At 39.7% G+C, this 15,679-nt stretch overlaps 1 protein-coding gene across 11 annotated transcripts in view; it reads right to left on the reverse strand.

The window, feature by feature from the left end:
• Ppp2r2b (protein phosphatase 2 regulatory subunit Bbeta) overlaps positions 1 to 15,679 on the reverse strand; it is a 382,601-nt gene that overhangs the window by 158,281 nt on the left and 208,641 nt on the right. For 2 of the 11 annotated variants that reach the window (XM_051200863.1, XM_051200861.1), the window contains 2 exons: positions 5,037 to 5,174; positions 3,813 to 3,885 (listed from right to left, as the gene is read on the reverse strand). The exons of 8 other annotated variants lie outside the window; for them this stretch is intronic. In XM_051200863.1, coding sequence (XP_051056820.1) covers positions 3,813 to 3,819 — 7 coding nt within the window. In that variant the 5' untranslated portion in view covers positions 3,820 to 3,885; positions 5,037 to 5,174. Of the gene's footprint in view, positions 1 to 3,812; positions 3,886 to 5,036; positions 5,175 to 15,679 lie in introns of those variants that run through there. One more of the 11 variants, XM_051200865.1, reaches the window with a different exon arrangement.

The following is a 15,679-nucleotide window of genomic DNA, read 5'->3' on the forward strand; positions in this document are numbered from 1 at the left end:
AGTCCTCTCCATTTGGGAAGCTATCAGCAAGTAGACTGGCTTTGCTCTTCTACCTGGTCAAGGTATAGTCTCAAAAGCCTTTAAGGATGTAACACACAAAGACAACCACCATGTCCCTTTTTCCATTCCATTGGTTAAATGTTCATTTTTAATTATTCATCTATTAAACCTTACTTTATCTCTTTTTGGCCAAGGTAGTACATAGCTATAATTATAGCACTTAATAGGCTTATACCAGAAGGATGGTGAGTTCAAGGCCAGCCTTGGGCTACATAGCAAGACCATGTCTCAAAAAAAGTCAATCAAACAAACAAAAAATGAAGTAAGGAAAAAGACAAACAGAAAGTTCTCTGCTCTTTTGACTACTCTTCATGGATAACTTCAAATACCATTTAAACAAAATCCAGTTGTCCCTTTGCAGTCATAGGAGACTGGGACAGAGTCCCCAGACAGACAAAAATCCATGGATGCTCTGCTTTCTTACTTTTTCTATATTTGTATATAACATATTCATCCCTCTCATGTACTTCAGCTCATCTCTAGGTATATGCTTATAATATGAATATTATGCAAATGTTATGCAGATTATTATTGTGCTTTATTGTGTGGAGAATGACAAGAAAATATACATGTTCAGTACTCATGCTTTAAAATATAATTTCAGTTTGTGGTTTGTTAAATGTGTGGGTGAGGAATTTATAGATAATGAAGGCTGGCCATTGCAGAGCTGTTATCTTTTTCATTTTTGCCCACTCACTTGAGTACATCTCACCTCACTCTACACTAGTGAAGACACCTCACATGTTGGTTAAATTGCCTGGGAGAACAGGATGCAGCCTGCAGTGCCCAAAGGAGCCACTTTCTTTTCAATCCTCTCCCACATCCCAGCTGAAGATGGTGACAGCAGTTAACATTGACAGGGTTCTTGTTTGCTCTATACCATGCTAACTTCTTCAGATACAACTGTGCCATTCATTTACCAGCACTGCCATGTTTTAAGTATAGCATTGTGCCAATCTGCAAGCAAGGGACCTAAAACAGATGCTTTGGTAGGCCCACCCCAAGCCACACAGAAACATTGGTAATTCTATTGACCCATGCCCAAGACAAAATCTTTGCTTTCAACCTCTACATCACCCAATGCCACTCATAACTTGCAGTTTCCCATAAACAGATGTGAAAGTGTGTCTAGGTATCATTGAAGAAGAAAACTCCAGCACCACAACTGTCTGATGCCAAGCATCCAAACTTGTGTAGCCGCTGGACCACAGAATACTTAGTTTACATGAACACAACCATGGCAGCATTTGAAAAGCTCTGATTCTTTCTGGCTGTAAGGTTTACCTAATACTTGGGTAAGGTTTGCCTTTTTTCACAAATCAGAACATAACTGATTTGAGCTGAAGGCCAAGACAGAAATTTAAAGAAAAAAAAAATCCATGTTGCTTAATTGCTTTACTGCGGAAAGTGCATTTCCCCCCTTCAAACTACTGCTGTACTTTGGAGACTTAGAGTCATCCTGACATCACAAAACTGAGAAATGAGGATGATTACTTTGAGATCCAACTAAATGGGGAAGGAAGATGTGAATGCGTTGAATTTTGGGTCAGTCTGATTCTTCTCCATCCATTGTGTATGAGAGCCAGAAGGTTCCTGCTGGTGCTGAGGTTGGTAGCTTCAAACCTAAATTCATGTGTGGAATATCATGTGTCATGTGTAAGGAGGTTGGGATCCAAAGGTTTCCACTGAAGTGGCTATCCTGTGGCTCACTTATCAGTTGTCACATTACAGAATGCAGAATGCAAAGAGATGGCTTATAGGAGCTGATAGTTGAGCCTGACTCATCTGACTGACTCCTTACTCTTCATATTTAAAGATTATGTTCAGCCATTCTAGACTTTACCTTATTGCATAAACCATATCATAGCAGAGGTAAAAGAGATTTCCCAAACCAAAGACCTCCAGAGTTTTTTTCTTTTTTGCCTTCAGGAACTTTCCCCGCCCCCCAAAATACCTACAAAATAGGTAAAGTAAAGGTTACTTTAATACTACCATGTTAGGGCTGGAGAGATGTTTTATTGGTTAAGCACATGCTGAGTTTGAGTCCTCAGTGTATGTAATTGTGGGTGAAGTAGCACATGTCTACAGTTCCAATGTTCCTATGGAGAGACAGGAGGATGCAGAAGAATCCTTAGGTCAGCCATCATTGTGTAACCTTCAGAGAACATCCAAGGAGAGAGGTGAAGGGAAGAACTGACAGCCAAGGTGGTCTTCTGAATGCCATGTATGACTGTGGCATGAGTGTGTCCATACTTACACACATCATCTACTCACAGACATGGAGAATACCCAAACAACCCAAGTCTAAGGAAAAAGACTGCATAAAATAAAATAACTGGCAGTTTACTACAAGCTACTAAAAAAGTAATATGGCAGAGGAATGTTCAGTGCCACATCCATCACATCCATGGTCATGTTGTTACTGAAGCACACTTAGTCATAATCCCATCCCCAGGTCTGAGCCAGTCACAGCTTAAGGGGAACAGTGTAGACTGAAATGAATAATTTAAACTGTGACTGTGGGAAACATTCAGGTTCTGCATAAGGTATAGTGTGATATAAGCCTTGCTTTGACTGAAACTCCATATGTACAGGCTAACAAGGCACATTTCTATAAAACTGTTTATAGAACCTATTTGGGGTGCTTTAAATATCTCTTCTCATAAACTAACCACTTCCTCTTAAATTGATTAAATAATATAAAAATACCTCACACTTTCTATTTAACTGTGCCACATTTTCTCCAATTTTCCAAAGGCCAGACAATATGCCTAATCAGTTAAACACCATGTTTCTAATTTTTTTAAAAAAAAATAATATCAGAGGCTGTAAATGATATTCAAAACAAAACAAAACAAAACAACAAAACAAAACAAAAAAAACTTTCCACCAAGTGCCCAAAAGGTCCTACTTGGAGATGTGTGCCTCTCTTTGTAAATATCAACAGATAAAGAATTACAAGTCCCCTTTAGAGATGTCACTTTCATGAACTGGAAACAAAGACTTCCAACACCGAGCACTTTAACCAGTCATATCACTCCCATCCAAGGATGAAGACATTGCAATACTGTCTGATCAGGGCACAGGAGGAACTAGAATATGCTTCTTCAGGGACAGTAGGAACTGACAGTGTGTGATGGTTAGCTTTAAATTTTCAATTTGATAAAACCTAGAATTACCTGGGAGGAGAGTCTCAATGAGGCACTATCTACATTGGCTTGGCCAGTGGCATGCCAGTAAGGAGCTGTTTTAAGTTAATTCATGTGGGAAGACCCAGTCCACCATGGGAAACAGCATTCCCTAGGAAGGGGTCTTGAATTACATGGGTAGATAAAGCAAGCTGAGTACTGGACATATACATCCATTTTTCTGTGTTCTTGACTGTGAATGTGACGGGAGTAACATTTAAAGTCCCTGATATTCTCACTGCCATGATGGTCTGTAACCTAGACTTATAACCCTTTCTTCCCAAAGCTGTGATTTGTAAGGACATTTTATCTCAGTAACAGAAATGAAACTAGAACAGAATGTCAGAAAATTACTGGGAGAATAAGGGTATAAATATTCTCATGTAATTTTTCTAGGTGTGCTTGTTTGTACATTTTTAGTACTCCATGAGCAGAAAAATGAAGACCACTCCAGATTTGTTTACAATGATCGCTATCTCAAAACCTCGTGTGCTGAGAACACCAAACTCAAAATTTGTACTCTTTCTTTAATTACAAATAAGAAAATGGGATATTTCAGCCTACCCGCCATTGCATCAAACTTCCAGTTTCCTCTACACAACAGAATGATGTACAAAGGTTTTCTCAGTAAACAATTCTAAAAACAAAAAGAAAGGTCATCTATGTCAATACCCAAGACGGAAAGTGTGAATAGCAAGTAGCTTCATTGAGTAACATCAATGATCTAAAGAACCTGGATTATATGCATTTGTAAAATAAATATAACCATTACTAAGTCAAAGGTGTTTAATATTACACCGAAAGATTGCCATGAATGAAGATTCTTCATGACCTAGTTTAATTAAGCAGGGGCAATGCTAGCATCATAGCACTGGTGTGAAATGGATTTATAGAAATGTTCCATGGGAGTGGTTGGCATTTCCCTTGCCACAGTCTGAAACACCCGTTCCACATTTTGAGTAAAATTCACCACTTCTTGCTGGTGTCAAATGAGAACTAGAACCGGTACTCTAAATACATAGGCACAAGCTCATCATGTTTTGTTCTTAACTTTACTATTGAAAATGTTACTTTAAATGATATCCTGTATGAGCACAATTTCCTTTCATCTATATCCCAGTACATGAAAGCCATCACTCAGGGCTTGGAGGTATGGCTCAGTGGCAGAGCACTCACACAGCACCCAAGAGGCCCGGACTCCACTTTTAGCATCACCTCCCAGCCCCCACACAACAGTGCTCATTGGATAAATATCTTCACGAAGGAAGGTTTCTTTATGTTAACTGGACAGAATGTCAGTGTCCTGGTAATCTCAGGGTAAGACAAACTTAAAATGCTATGATGCTTTTGATTGGACACATGGGAGAAATAAATTTGGAAACAAAGGGGGAGTTGTCCATCAAAGTGTAGGATCAATTATTGCAGGACACAGAAGCAAACAGAAAATGAATTATCTAAGAGCATGTGGAAACTCCCATAATGCCCTTGTCTCAGGGGTCATTTCTCAGCTTGATGACAGCTCTGTAGTCAAGATTCCTTTGCTTTTTGGGGGCACGCATGTTAACAATGCTGCTTAAAACACAGAGTGTGGTTCATCTAGGTGTTCAAACTCAAAACCAGCCAAGAGCCAATTTTGAAGTTGGTCCCTTCCTATTCGTCCCATATTCTGATTAGGAAGACACCACCATTTCCTGGAACACTGGAACTATGTCGACCTGTGCAAACAAGCATCCACTGCCAGGTCCTCTTTTGAGGCTGGGCTCCTCACAGGTGATAGATGACACTTACAGTACCCTCTGTGTCCTGTGCGTTCCTAGTTCATAACTGCTGCTTCCTATTAACTGCTTTCTGCTCTCACCCAAGGCAATGCTTCTTGGTCATTGGAGAGGATGTGATTGTCTCAGCCTCTCCCCACAGCCCTCCAAACTAAGAGAGAAAAAGAAGGGAGACACAGTTGAGTATGACACCATCTAACAAGTTCTCTATTAGAGACCAGTCAGAGAAGGAGACGAAATTTGGAAAGCAATAAAAGATAGGACCTCAGTTTTTCTTTTTAAATTCAACTACTTCAGGAAGCTTTTCTCCAAGCTTGTAATTTTCTCAGTGCTTTTTACAGTGCCATCCATCTACACAATGCTTTGCAGGATTTATCTTGCTCATTTTTGGCAACATTAAGAAGCTGTTCCTATGGTAACTATCCATTTTGCTGATGGAGAAATGGGAGCATGGAGAGGTCAAGGTTTTACTCAGGGCAACTTGGTACTGGAGTAGCAGACATAGCATTTTAATTTGAGGTCTGCTGAAAAAAAAATCAAACAAATATATATAAACAGTATTTATAGTAACTCATATTTCCCTTCTTGAACCTGTGAGGGGAGTTGCAAACTCAGGTATTAGGCAGATAGTTTCCATAGGTGGAACAGGTTTGGATTGAAATAAGGCAGTTTGGAATTCTCTTAATGATCTATATGAGAAGATACCCATAGCCCCACTCCAGCCAGTTGTAGCCATGAAGAAACTGCTTACCACTGAGGGTACACAGTCTTATCTTCAGAAGAAGATGGAATCATGGACGTTTGTTAACATTTAAGACTTTTTGCTTGTAGTTTACACCTGAAATGCCAAGATTTTCCAGGGGTACAGAAGCACTATGTATTCCAGCCCTACCTGACTTAAAAATCTTGTCAGCTCAATTCTGTACTAGCTGGGTAGAACTGGACTCCTTGTGTATGTTCCCAGCTCCTCTTTTCTCTTAAGTCAAGTCTTTACAGGAATGATAGTAGCATGCTTCTATGACAAGCTCATCTTTCAACTATTAAGTCAACCAATCAGAACCTATGAGCTGGCACATTCAGTACACATGCCTGCTGCCAAGACTGATGACCAAGTTGGATCCCTGAGGCTCCACATGGCAGGAAAATCAACTCTTGCAAGTGTTCTCTGACCTCCACACATAACCTCCACACATATGCCATGGCACAAGACCCCCTAAATAAATAAATGAATGCAAATGCAAAAAAGGCTTTTTTAAAAAAACAATCAAATTTAACTAGACACCAAATCTATCCACCCCAACAAACTTCTGCACAGTTAGAGTAGTCATTTGGTATGGAAGCTGTGGAGTACCACACTGGCTTTCACATTTTTTACTATCAAATCAATTTCTATATACTCACTTAGCACCACAATGAAAAAGTATGAGAGAGCCAGAACTATAAAAAAACAATTAACTTTATAGCCTCTTTCATGGCTCATATCCATTACCTGGTTATCTGTGGTGTACAATTTTCTTATTTGCATCTTTAAAAAAATCATAAAGTTTATAAAATTAAAAAATAGTCAATCAATCAGACAGACAGTGAGGTAAGAAGCTGAGTGCTAAACTCTGTCCTATTGGGGCTCTAGAAGGTCACCCTGAAATGGACCAGACATGGTCGGACCCAGCTAGTGATGAGAAGGGCCTTTCTGCTTCCTTCTCTAGGCTGCTGTGCCAGCATCTCCAATGTTGCTGTTTAGCTATGTACTGGCTTGACTATCGTTTGTGTCCTGGGGAAGAAAGCAATTCCTCTGAGTCTCTTAAGTACAGCCCATTTCAACCTTTTTGTCTAAGTTTTAGAGATGATGGTAAATTCCACACCCAGCCAACACAGTTGTTTTTCTCCTTAGCACACCCTGGTTATACAAACAAACAACAACAACAACAAAATAGAGGTAATTACTCCCTAAATAGGGAGGCTGACGTTTCGAATAATGACTACAGTGCAGTTTGGGTCATTTGGGAGACACTCTCAGTGCTCTGGCAGAGGGTGTGTTTAAACACAGCCTTTGGCTTTGTAGTTGGATACAGCTAACACCAGCTACAAGCTTCTCTAGTTTCAGGCTGCCTCTCCCCAACCCATGGACTCAACCACTGCTTGTGTTTCTTCTAAAGACTTTAGGATGGGAAGACCAGTCTTGCTCATGGTTGGTCCCAAGCACCCAGCACACACAATATGAATAAATATTTGTTGAATAAATGAATACAGCAAAAGGAGGGCTCAGATCAGTTGGGACCATGGTAACATCTATGTGGTGATTTATTCATTCAATATGTTGGAATAAATTAATCTCTCCAAGGACTATGCTTGAGGAACAAAAGGTAGCTGTGTTGGATAAGAGGCATCTGTGTAGCTGTGCATAGCGGGACTGGGGAGGTGGGGAGACACTTGTTGGTTTTTTCAGCCAGAGGGAAGAGGGGGATTTTGGGTGAAGTGTGTGAAAATGAAGGAAAGACTAGCTGAAACTCAGGGAGCAAATGGATAAGAAGGAGAGGAGACTGATGGGGTGTGTGAGGTAACCACTTCACCAGTGTCCAGAGAACTTTCAATAAAATCCTATCATCAGATACGTTGCTGCCATGGGATATGGTCAGCATTCAAACTAAAACTCTGGGGCATTTTCAGCATAGAAAAACAAATGTAAATGCAGGAGGGTCTTTCTTGGAGTAGACAGTCTAGGGTGAAATGGCCAGAGAAATACAACCTTGAACTATAGTATAAAACTAATTGAAAGCAAGCACAGGGCACATGGACCAGGCATGTATGGGGCCCTAGTGATACCATGACAAGTAGGTCAATCTAGCCCCCTTATGCTCAAGGAGAGGCATTGCCTTTAATAAGAGTGAGTAGTGTAAGATAATAGAAAGGAATGAGGTTGCATACTGACTAGGTTGTCAACATCAGCCTCTATGAGGTATAGATGCTGAGCTGAGATCGAAAAGATGAGCAGAAGACAGCCTTCCTGGGAGAGGGAGGCCATATATGCAAATGATCCCCCTGTGGGCCAGCCATAGGTACAAGGTAAGTGATTAGGTGGAGGGTGAAGCCTGGGTCAGAGAAGCAGGGCTTGGATTCCTCAGCTACAGAAGCAGCTGCAAGGATAATGGGTAGACTAGCAAGAATGCCAAGAAGTTAGCTGGCACGCAAAGGTAAAATGTAATCACAACACAAGGGCCTTGACATGCACCATCTCTGGGGGCAAAGCTCTTAAACACTGGCCCTCCAGGGGGCAGGAAATAATGTAGTCTGGCTAATTGCCCATAGGGATGGCTCTGTATGTTAATGTAAAACTAGGGATTATCTAGCCCCAGATGTGAATGAAAAGGGCACAGTGGGTCACTGGTTTTTCCAAGACTCTTCTCACTTGAGGTAGAAGCAAAAATGCCAATTACCCTCATTTCAGCTGAAAAGAAATGGGAGGGGAAAAACACTGGAGAATTGTGATTCTGACTGCCTTGCAAATCATAACCACCTCCCCAAAATTAAGGGAAAGGAGGGGGACCCTTTTGCTCTTGGGACCTCAAGTGATTAGAAAGACTTGTTATTTGGCTGATTTTCACACTTCATTAGCATATGCATGATTTAATGAGGAAACATGCTGGTGTGGGGGTTGGCACAGTGAGGGCAGCTCTCCCTACCCACATTCTAGAAACTGGGGCAGTAGCATTGGGAGTACTTAATTACGCCAATGAGGCAACTGAGATCATTGCAGAGAGGGGTGGGCACATGACAGAGCCTTGAATGAGCAGCAAGATGCCAATGTCTCCCTCCACCCAGGAACAGTCCGGTGTTCACAGCCGTGGGTAGCAGTGCCTCAGGACTCCCCACAAAGGCAGAGCACCAGGATGAGCGTCAGACTCCCTGCTTTTCCCATGTCTACCTGATGGCCACATTTTCATTTTATAAAGCCAAGAAGAGTGGAGAATGTCCACATTCTTCCTTACATCTAGGAGAGGAAGAAGGGAGTGTGGTGACATTTCATGGAAACAGAATAAACTGAATTCTTGAAGCAAAGCCTAGCCTTCAAATATTAATTTCAGCTTTTTAGGCTAGAAAAGAGGATGAGTCTTATCCCTATGCTTTAAAGTTGTTAATTCCAGTAAAAAACCTTCCAAAGAAGACAAAATAAAAGACAAGGCATACTTAGGTTACTTGTGACAGAAGGGTAGACCAGGCACAAACACCAGCTTTTCTGGACCTGTAATTGGCTCATGTCCTTTGGAAGCACAGATATAGAACCCAAAAAGTGACGAGATGACAGTTAGGCTATTTCTGAAAAGATGTGGTAATGAGAACTAAAGACACACACACACACAAAAAGGAAAAGAAAAAAAAAAGAAAAAGAAAAAGAAAAAAAAGTTGGACCTGTGTTCAATATTCTGAAAGAGTGATTAGAACTACATGCTCATGCTTTGGAGAGTTGGAATGGTGCAAATCTAACTTGAAGTTATCTGGGACTATCGTTAGTCCCTTTAACACTACCCATTTGTTGTATATGATCTAACATCCCTTTGGGCTACCATGACAAACCTTACAAAATTAGCTTAACACAGACAATTAGTATCCACCAATCCAAAAGCTAAGACTGTCATTAGACAGGTCTTGAAGCTCTGCTGTCACTTGTCTCAATCCAGTCTCTACCAAAGCTTTGATTTATGAGTTTTGTTCGATGACTGTGGAAATGCACATAAACCCTTCCATAATAGACTATATCGTTCTGGGCAGCCTGAATCTGCTCCAGGACCACAGTCACTCATATTTGGCACAGAATAGACTATCTCTTCTTTCCTTAGGTCTGGGAGCTGTGTTCTATGTGAACTCAAGGGAATGTAAAATCACCCCCTCACCTCACCAGATACCAGGGGAGTTGAAAAGTGTGTCTATCTTGGTCCATTCCTCCGATACCTACCAATCCTTTTCCAGTTCTTGGTTCTCCTTAATGTTAATTCTCCATTATTATCTTAAGAAAATCATTTTTCCTTCCTGTGAGTTCCAGCTACTCTGTGTGTGTGTGTGTGTGTGTGTGTGTGTGTGTGTGCTACAGACCTGAGCTAGTCAGCATGGCCTATGCCCACTGGAAATGCGATTGTTTCAGGCATTTAAACATATTCACCTAGATAGATACAAGTTCACCTAGGACAGATACAAGTTAGGTCCAGGCTTCTGCTTCTCCCGGAAGACCATCTCTACAAACTCCTTTTGCTCTTGTCACACCCTCTCCTTGAAGCTCTCCACACATGTCAAACACGTTCATACCTCTGCGCCTCTGCAGACATGATTCCCCTTCTTGGCTGAATGGAGGAATCCATCAGCTCCTCCATCTGTTATTTTGGCTTGAATCCCCAAACCTTATGCTACCACATTTAACTCAATAAACATGCACTCACTGCTATTACCCCTGATCACTGCATGTCTTCCCCTCTCTGCCAACAGTCTCCGCATCCCCACATACCTCACTCATTCTCATACTCAAGGCAAGTTTGGGAAGAGGGACTCTGCCTTGGTTAGCTTCAGCTACTCCATCTCATTGGGAAGCAAGGGATGAATTTAGGAAGGAGTGGGATCTACATAGCACAGCTGTTAGGAGACATGTCCTGATGGTCTAAGACAAAGATGTGAAGTGCCACACTGTGCCAGTCAGTTTCATGCCATGAGCTAAGAGCCTGTAACAGTTGCCAGGTGTCCATAGGGAGCAGAGCAGAGACATGGCTGATCCAGGGCCACAGACCCAAAGACTGGGTCAAACCTTACTTGAGCAATTGCTCTTTTGAATTTCTTAATTGTACGTGACATTTATCTTAAAACACATCTCACTCTTTGGCTCAGGCTGATAGGAAACTCAATTTAAATTTCAGGCTGTCCTCAGACTGACGAAATTCTTCCCAAGTACTGAGTGTACAGGTATGAACCACCACACGGGGCCCCCATTTTTTAATAACAATCACAATGCAGCAATGCACTTGGTTGCTTAAACAGACCACAAGCATCATCACAGTGTATCATATGCTAAAGGCATCAGACTAAATATGAACGATAACACCCTAAACAAAGCAGGAATCGACTGCTGCTTCAAGACACTTTTGAAATTTACAGATCTGAAAGTTGTGAAGATTTGTAGGGGGGCAAAGTCCATTCTTCCATGTGATTTTAGTTTAAACATTTTCAGAAAACAAACAACTGTTTGTTTTTGTTTAGTTGGTTGATTAGTTGCCTGGCCTGTTTTTCCCCCTTTAATTTTGTTTTGAAATAACTTACTATGCAGCCTAGGTGAGTTTCAAACTGACCACTCTTCCCTGCCTCAACTTCCCTGGTGTTGGGATGACAGGCATATACTACCATGCCCAGTACAGTGTGTTTTAGACAGCCACAATGTTAAAATATTTTTAAGTACTAGAAAAATTCTATAGTACAGGGATGCGTGACTTCTGTAGCTTGCCTCTGGTGTAAGATTGTACAAGGTTATAAGCAAAATGTCAGCCTGTCTAAAGGTCTATGGTGGTGCAAGTTTAAGTTTGTGCAAGGCAAGATGGACATGTAATTCTATAGCAAGAACAACACATACAACACACACACACACACACACACACACACACACACACCCAAAGACTCATGATGATGCACACACACAAGAACAATGTCATAAGCATCATGTAAAGTGGTCTAAAAGACTGGGCAGATACACATTTCAAGTCTTTGAATGAATATACGAGAAAAGTCCATTTCCTCAAGTTCTCTGCCAGGTGTGACAGGTAGCTCCTATGCTGGCTCCACATGATAAAGGTTAGCAGAATTTTTATAGAATTTTCAAGCATTTTGAATCAAATGATTCCTGGTCCAAACAATACCATAAACACTAAACATCCTGCAGACCCTATACCAGACAAAGATAGGACTTAGTAAACCAACAAATGGGGGTTCATTGTGCTTCGTGGTCTTCACATTCTTCTGATCCCCTTAAGGACCTTTCTGTAAGGTTCCTAGGTGACCACTCTTTTAGATCTGAAGGATACTGGGTAGAACTTTGGAATGTTATTTGATTTGCATCTTGGGAAATTCTAAGCATCTTTTTGAGAGAAAAATTAGCACACTTTGATTTGCTTCTGTTTTATAACTCTCCACTTAAATGGACTGATAAATTTGGACTTTAATTCAACTGAACATTTATAGTTCGGACTGTGAAAGAACGGAGATATCCATACATGGCTAATGACTATAGCCTAGGTTGGACAACAAGTTTGATGTGCTTTATAAACATCGTCAGTCTTTTTAGCCAACCGTAATCAATCCCCTATTTAAACTACAATTGTTCTGATACTTATATGCATTCATATTGGTTAAAAAAATGGTTAGAAACACTGCCCATCAAACACTAAGCACTGACTGAAAAACTAGTTTGTATAGGAAAGTTACACCCTGTGTGTCTCAGAGGGTGGCAGAACAAGCATCATAACATTTAACGAAAGCATGCAAGAGGCTCTCCTTTGTCATAAACTGCAAAGCAGAGCTGTAAATAAAGTGGGTTGCTGTGAATGCCTACTTCTTCAGCTCTGTTCAAATAGACAAATACAGAAATTCTCAGAAGCCCACATGTCATTGCAGTGACTTGACAGTTGGATAAACCCAGAAACACATGGAAAATAGCTACTATTTACTACCAGAGTGGTTAGAATCTTCTGCTTCTACTAAATCCACTTCCAAACACTTCTTAATCTATTACATTTTGTTTCTATTTGGGATTCTGAGAATAGTACTCTCAAATTGTCTCTATTTAAGTAATATGACTAATCAAGCATTAGTATTATAGTTTCAGTTTAATTGAAGAATTTCTTTCCAAATACATTGACTCATCTAATTTATTGGATTCATTAGGTTACAGTCAAGTGGGATAGAACTGGTGTAGCCACAGCGAGAATCAGTATGAAGATTCTGGAAGAAATTAAACGTAAAACTACAATTTGGCTCAATTACACCATACCTGGATGTACACCTTGAGGGATCTCTGTCTGATTATAATGGAGAAACTTGCCCATCTGTGCTAATAGAGGTGTGCTGGTTACTTCTTCTATCAAGTTGAGACATACTAAGGTCATCTGGGAAGAAGGAATCTTAATGGAGAAGACACCTGAATGGGATTGCCTTGTAGGCAAGTTGTAGGAAACATCCTTGATTGACGATTGATGTGGGAAGACCCACCTCAATGAGGATTAATGCTATGCCTGGGCTTGTGGTCCTGGATGCTATAAAAACTAGGCTGAGCAAGCCATGGGAGTAAGGCTATGGTGTAAGCAGCACTCCTCCATGGCCTCTGCATCAGCTCCTGTCTCCAGGTTATTGCTGTTTGAGTTTTTGTCCTGATTCCTTTGATAACAGGTGGTGGTGTGGAAGCATAAGCTAAAAAAACAAACAAACAAACAAACAAAAAAACAAAAAACACCAAAAAACCCACAAAACCTGATTCTTCCACAAATTGCTTTTGTTCATTCTGCTTTATCACAAGAACATCCTTAGACAGGAGTTATTTATTTATTTATTTATTTATTTATTTATTTATTTATTCGCTTTCTGAGATAGAGTTTCTCTGTAGTTTTGGAGCCTGTCCTGGAACTAGCTCTTGTAGACCAGGCTGGTCTAGACCTCACAGAGATCTGCCTGCCTCTATCTCCCAAGTACAAGGATTAAATTAGGCATGTGCCCCTACTGCCGGTTAGAAAGGAGGAATATTCACAGCAGCCAAGATATGGAACTAACCTAGACACATCAACAAATGAATGTATAAAAATGTCAGACCCACATACATACATACTCACAACATATATATCATAATTTTATTTTGTTATGCAACATAGTAAAATTATGTCACTTTTAGGAAACTGGATGGTGCTGGAGATCAAATGTTAAGCAAATTGAACCAAACTCAGAAAGACAAATATCCCTTCTCCAACATATGGAATTGGATTTAAAAATTTAAAACACTGTAAGGAAACTAGGGAGAGAGGAAGGTAATAATAAAAAGGGGGGGGGTTGAGGAGGGACTGGGGTGAATATGAGTGGAGGGCCTGATACACATCTACAAAAATGTCATAAAGAAACCATAATTTTAGAAACAGATATATACTGATGGAAAAGAACACACAAAGGGTGGTCCTGAGGCTCAATGATACAGATCTTAGCTAATATATGAGGGACTAAGCTTTAGTACTGCAAAAATAAATAAATAAAAAGTTCCAAGCAGATCAAAACAAAACTCAAAGAAAGATAACATGAATGGGATCCAAAGCAAGAAAATCAAGACGGCAATAGTTTCCAACCCACTACACTTTTTCCCTATTAGAGTTATGATCACATTTACTTATTACTGTTTTCAGAGAAATTTATAATTCCAGGCACCACACTGAAAATATCTGTACCCTAAAATTATATCATTACATTTTAAATAAGGCAGTATAACATTTTTAGAGGTAACAATAAATATTTAAAAACACATGGAGCTTAAGGTTCAAAGTCATAGATAATACACATTAACATTGTTTAATAATTAATTATTATTTGAACTATACTCTATTTTCAGGACTCAAGACCTAAAGCATTTTAAGCTATACAAAGTAAAACACAAGTAATAATATCAGGCCAGCTTTATATACTGTACATATCTCGACCATTAAGGATTCTTTTAAAATTGTGTTCACTGTTTATGAATTCATTAAGAGAACAGAAAGTAATATAGATGATAATTTAGTACACAATTCATTAGTAAGGTGATATATATACATATATATAGTCCATATATATATGTATATATATACATATATATACATATGGACTATAAACACATGATTGGTTTTATAAACTATTTTAAAAATAGCAGTTAGGGTCTGTTGACTCATCAAATGCTTAAATGGAACTTCAGTGAGCTTAATTTTTATTCTTCCAATTATGCTGAAATTCTGAAGTGATTTCACTAGCATTTGGCTGTTTCAGCAGAGAGAACAGTAAAATTGAGATATTGTGTGTTTTAACTTATAGCTATTGGAATGTCAGTTGTATTTTCTTTGTTCATTCATTGGCTGTTTTTTGAAGCATAATCTTGCTACATAACACAGGAAGGCCTCAGACTCACTGTGGTTCCACTGCATCAATCTCCCAATTTCTGTGCGAAACGAAAAAGGAATGACTTCTCATTCAACCAAGCACCTATCCGTAAATAATCTATATTATTTCAATTACACTGTATCAGGCATTTGAATATCAACTCCCAAAGTAGTGAAGATGTTGTGTTCTGTTTTCCAGTGTCTTTATAAAACAGGGCTAGTGGAAGTATTCATCTCATGAGGACTTCTAAGATTAGACTGAATGTTCTTCTGGGTATGTACCTAAAGGATTAAATCTCTCACTTGAGGGGTCATGTGCATGCCCCTGCTCACAACTGATAATAGTCACGATAGTGAAACAATGAGTAGTAACAGATAAATGGATACAGACAACATGATTCACTCCACTGAACACTATTTAGCCTTAAAGAAGGAAATGCTAATATGTGCAATAATATGGATGGATCTAGAATCTATATTACACTAAGTTAGAGACACAGATAGAAATGTAACATGATCTCACTTA

Source organism: Phodopus roborovskii, unplaced genomic scaffold, assembly GCF_943737965.1.
Source record: "Phodopus roborovskii unplaced genomic scaffold, PHOROB, whole genome shotgun sequence".
Classification (NCBI taxonomy): Eukaryota; Metazoa; Chordata; class Mammalia; order Rodentia; family Cricetidae; genus Phodopus; species Phodopus roborovskii.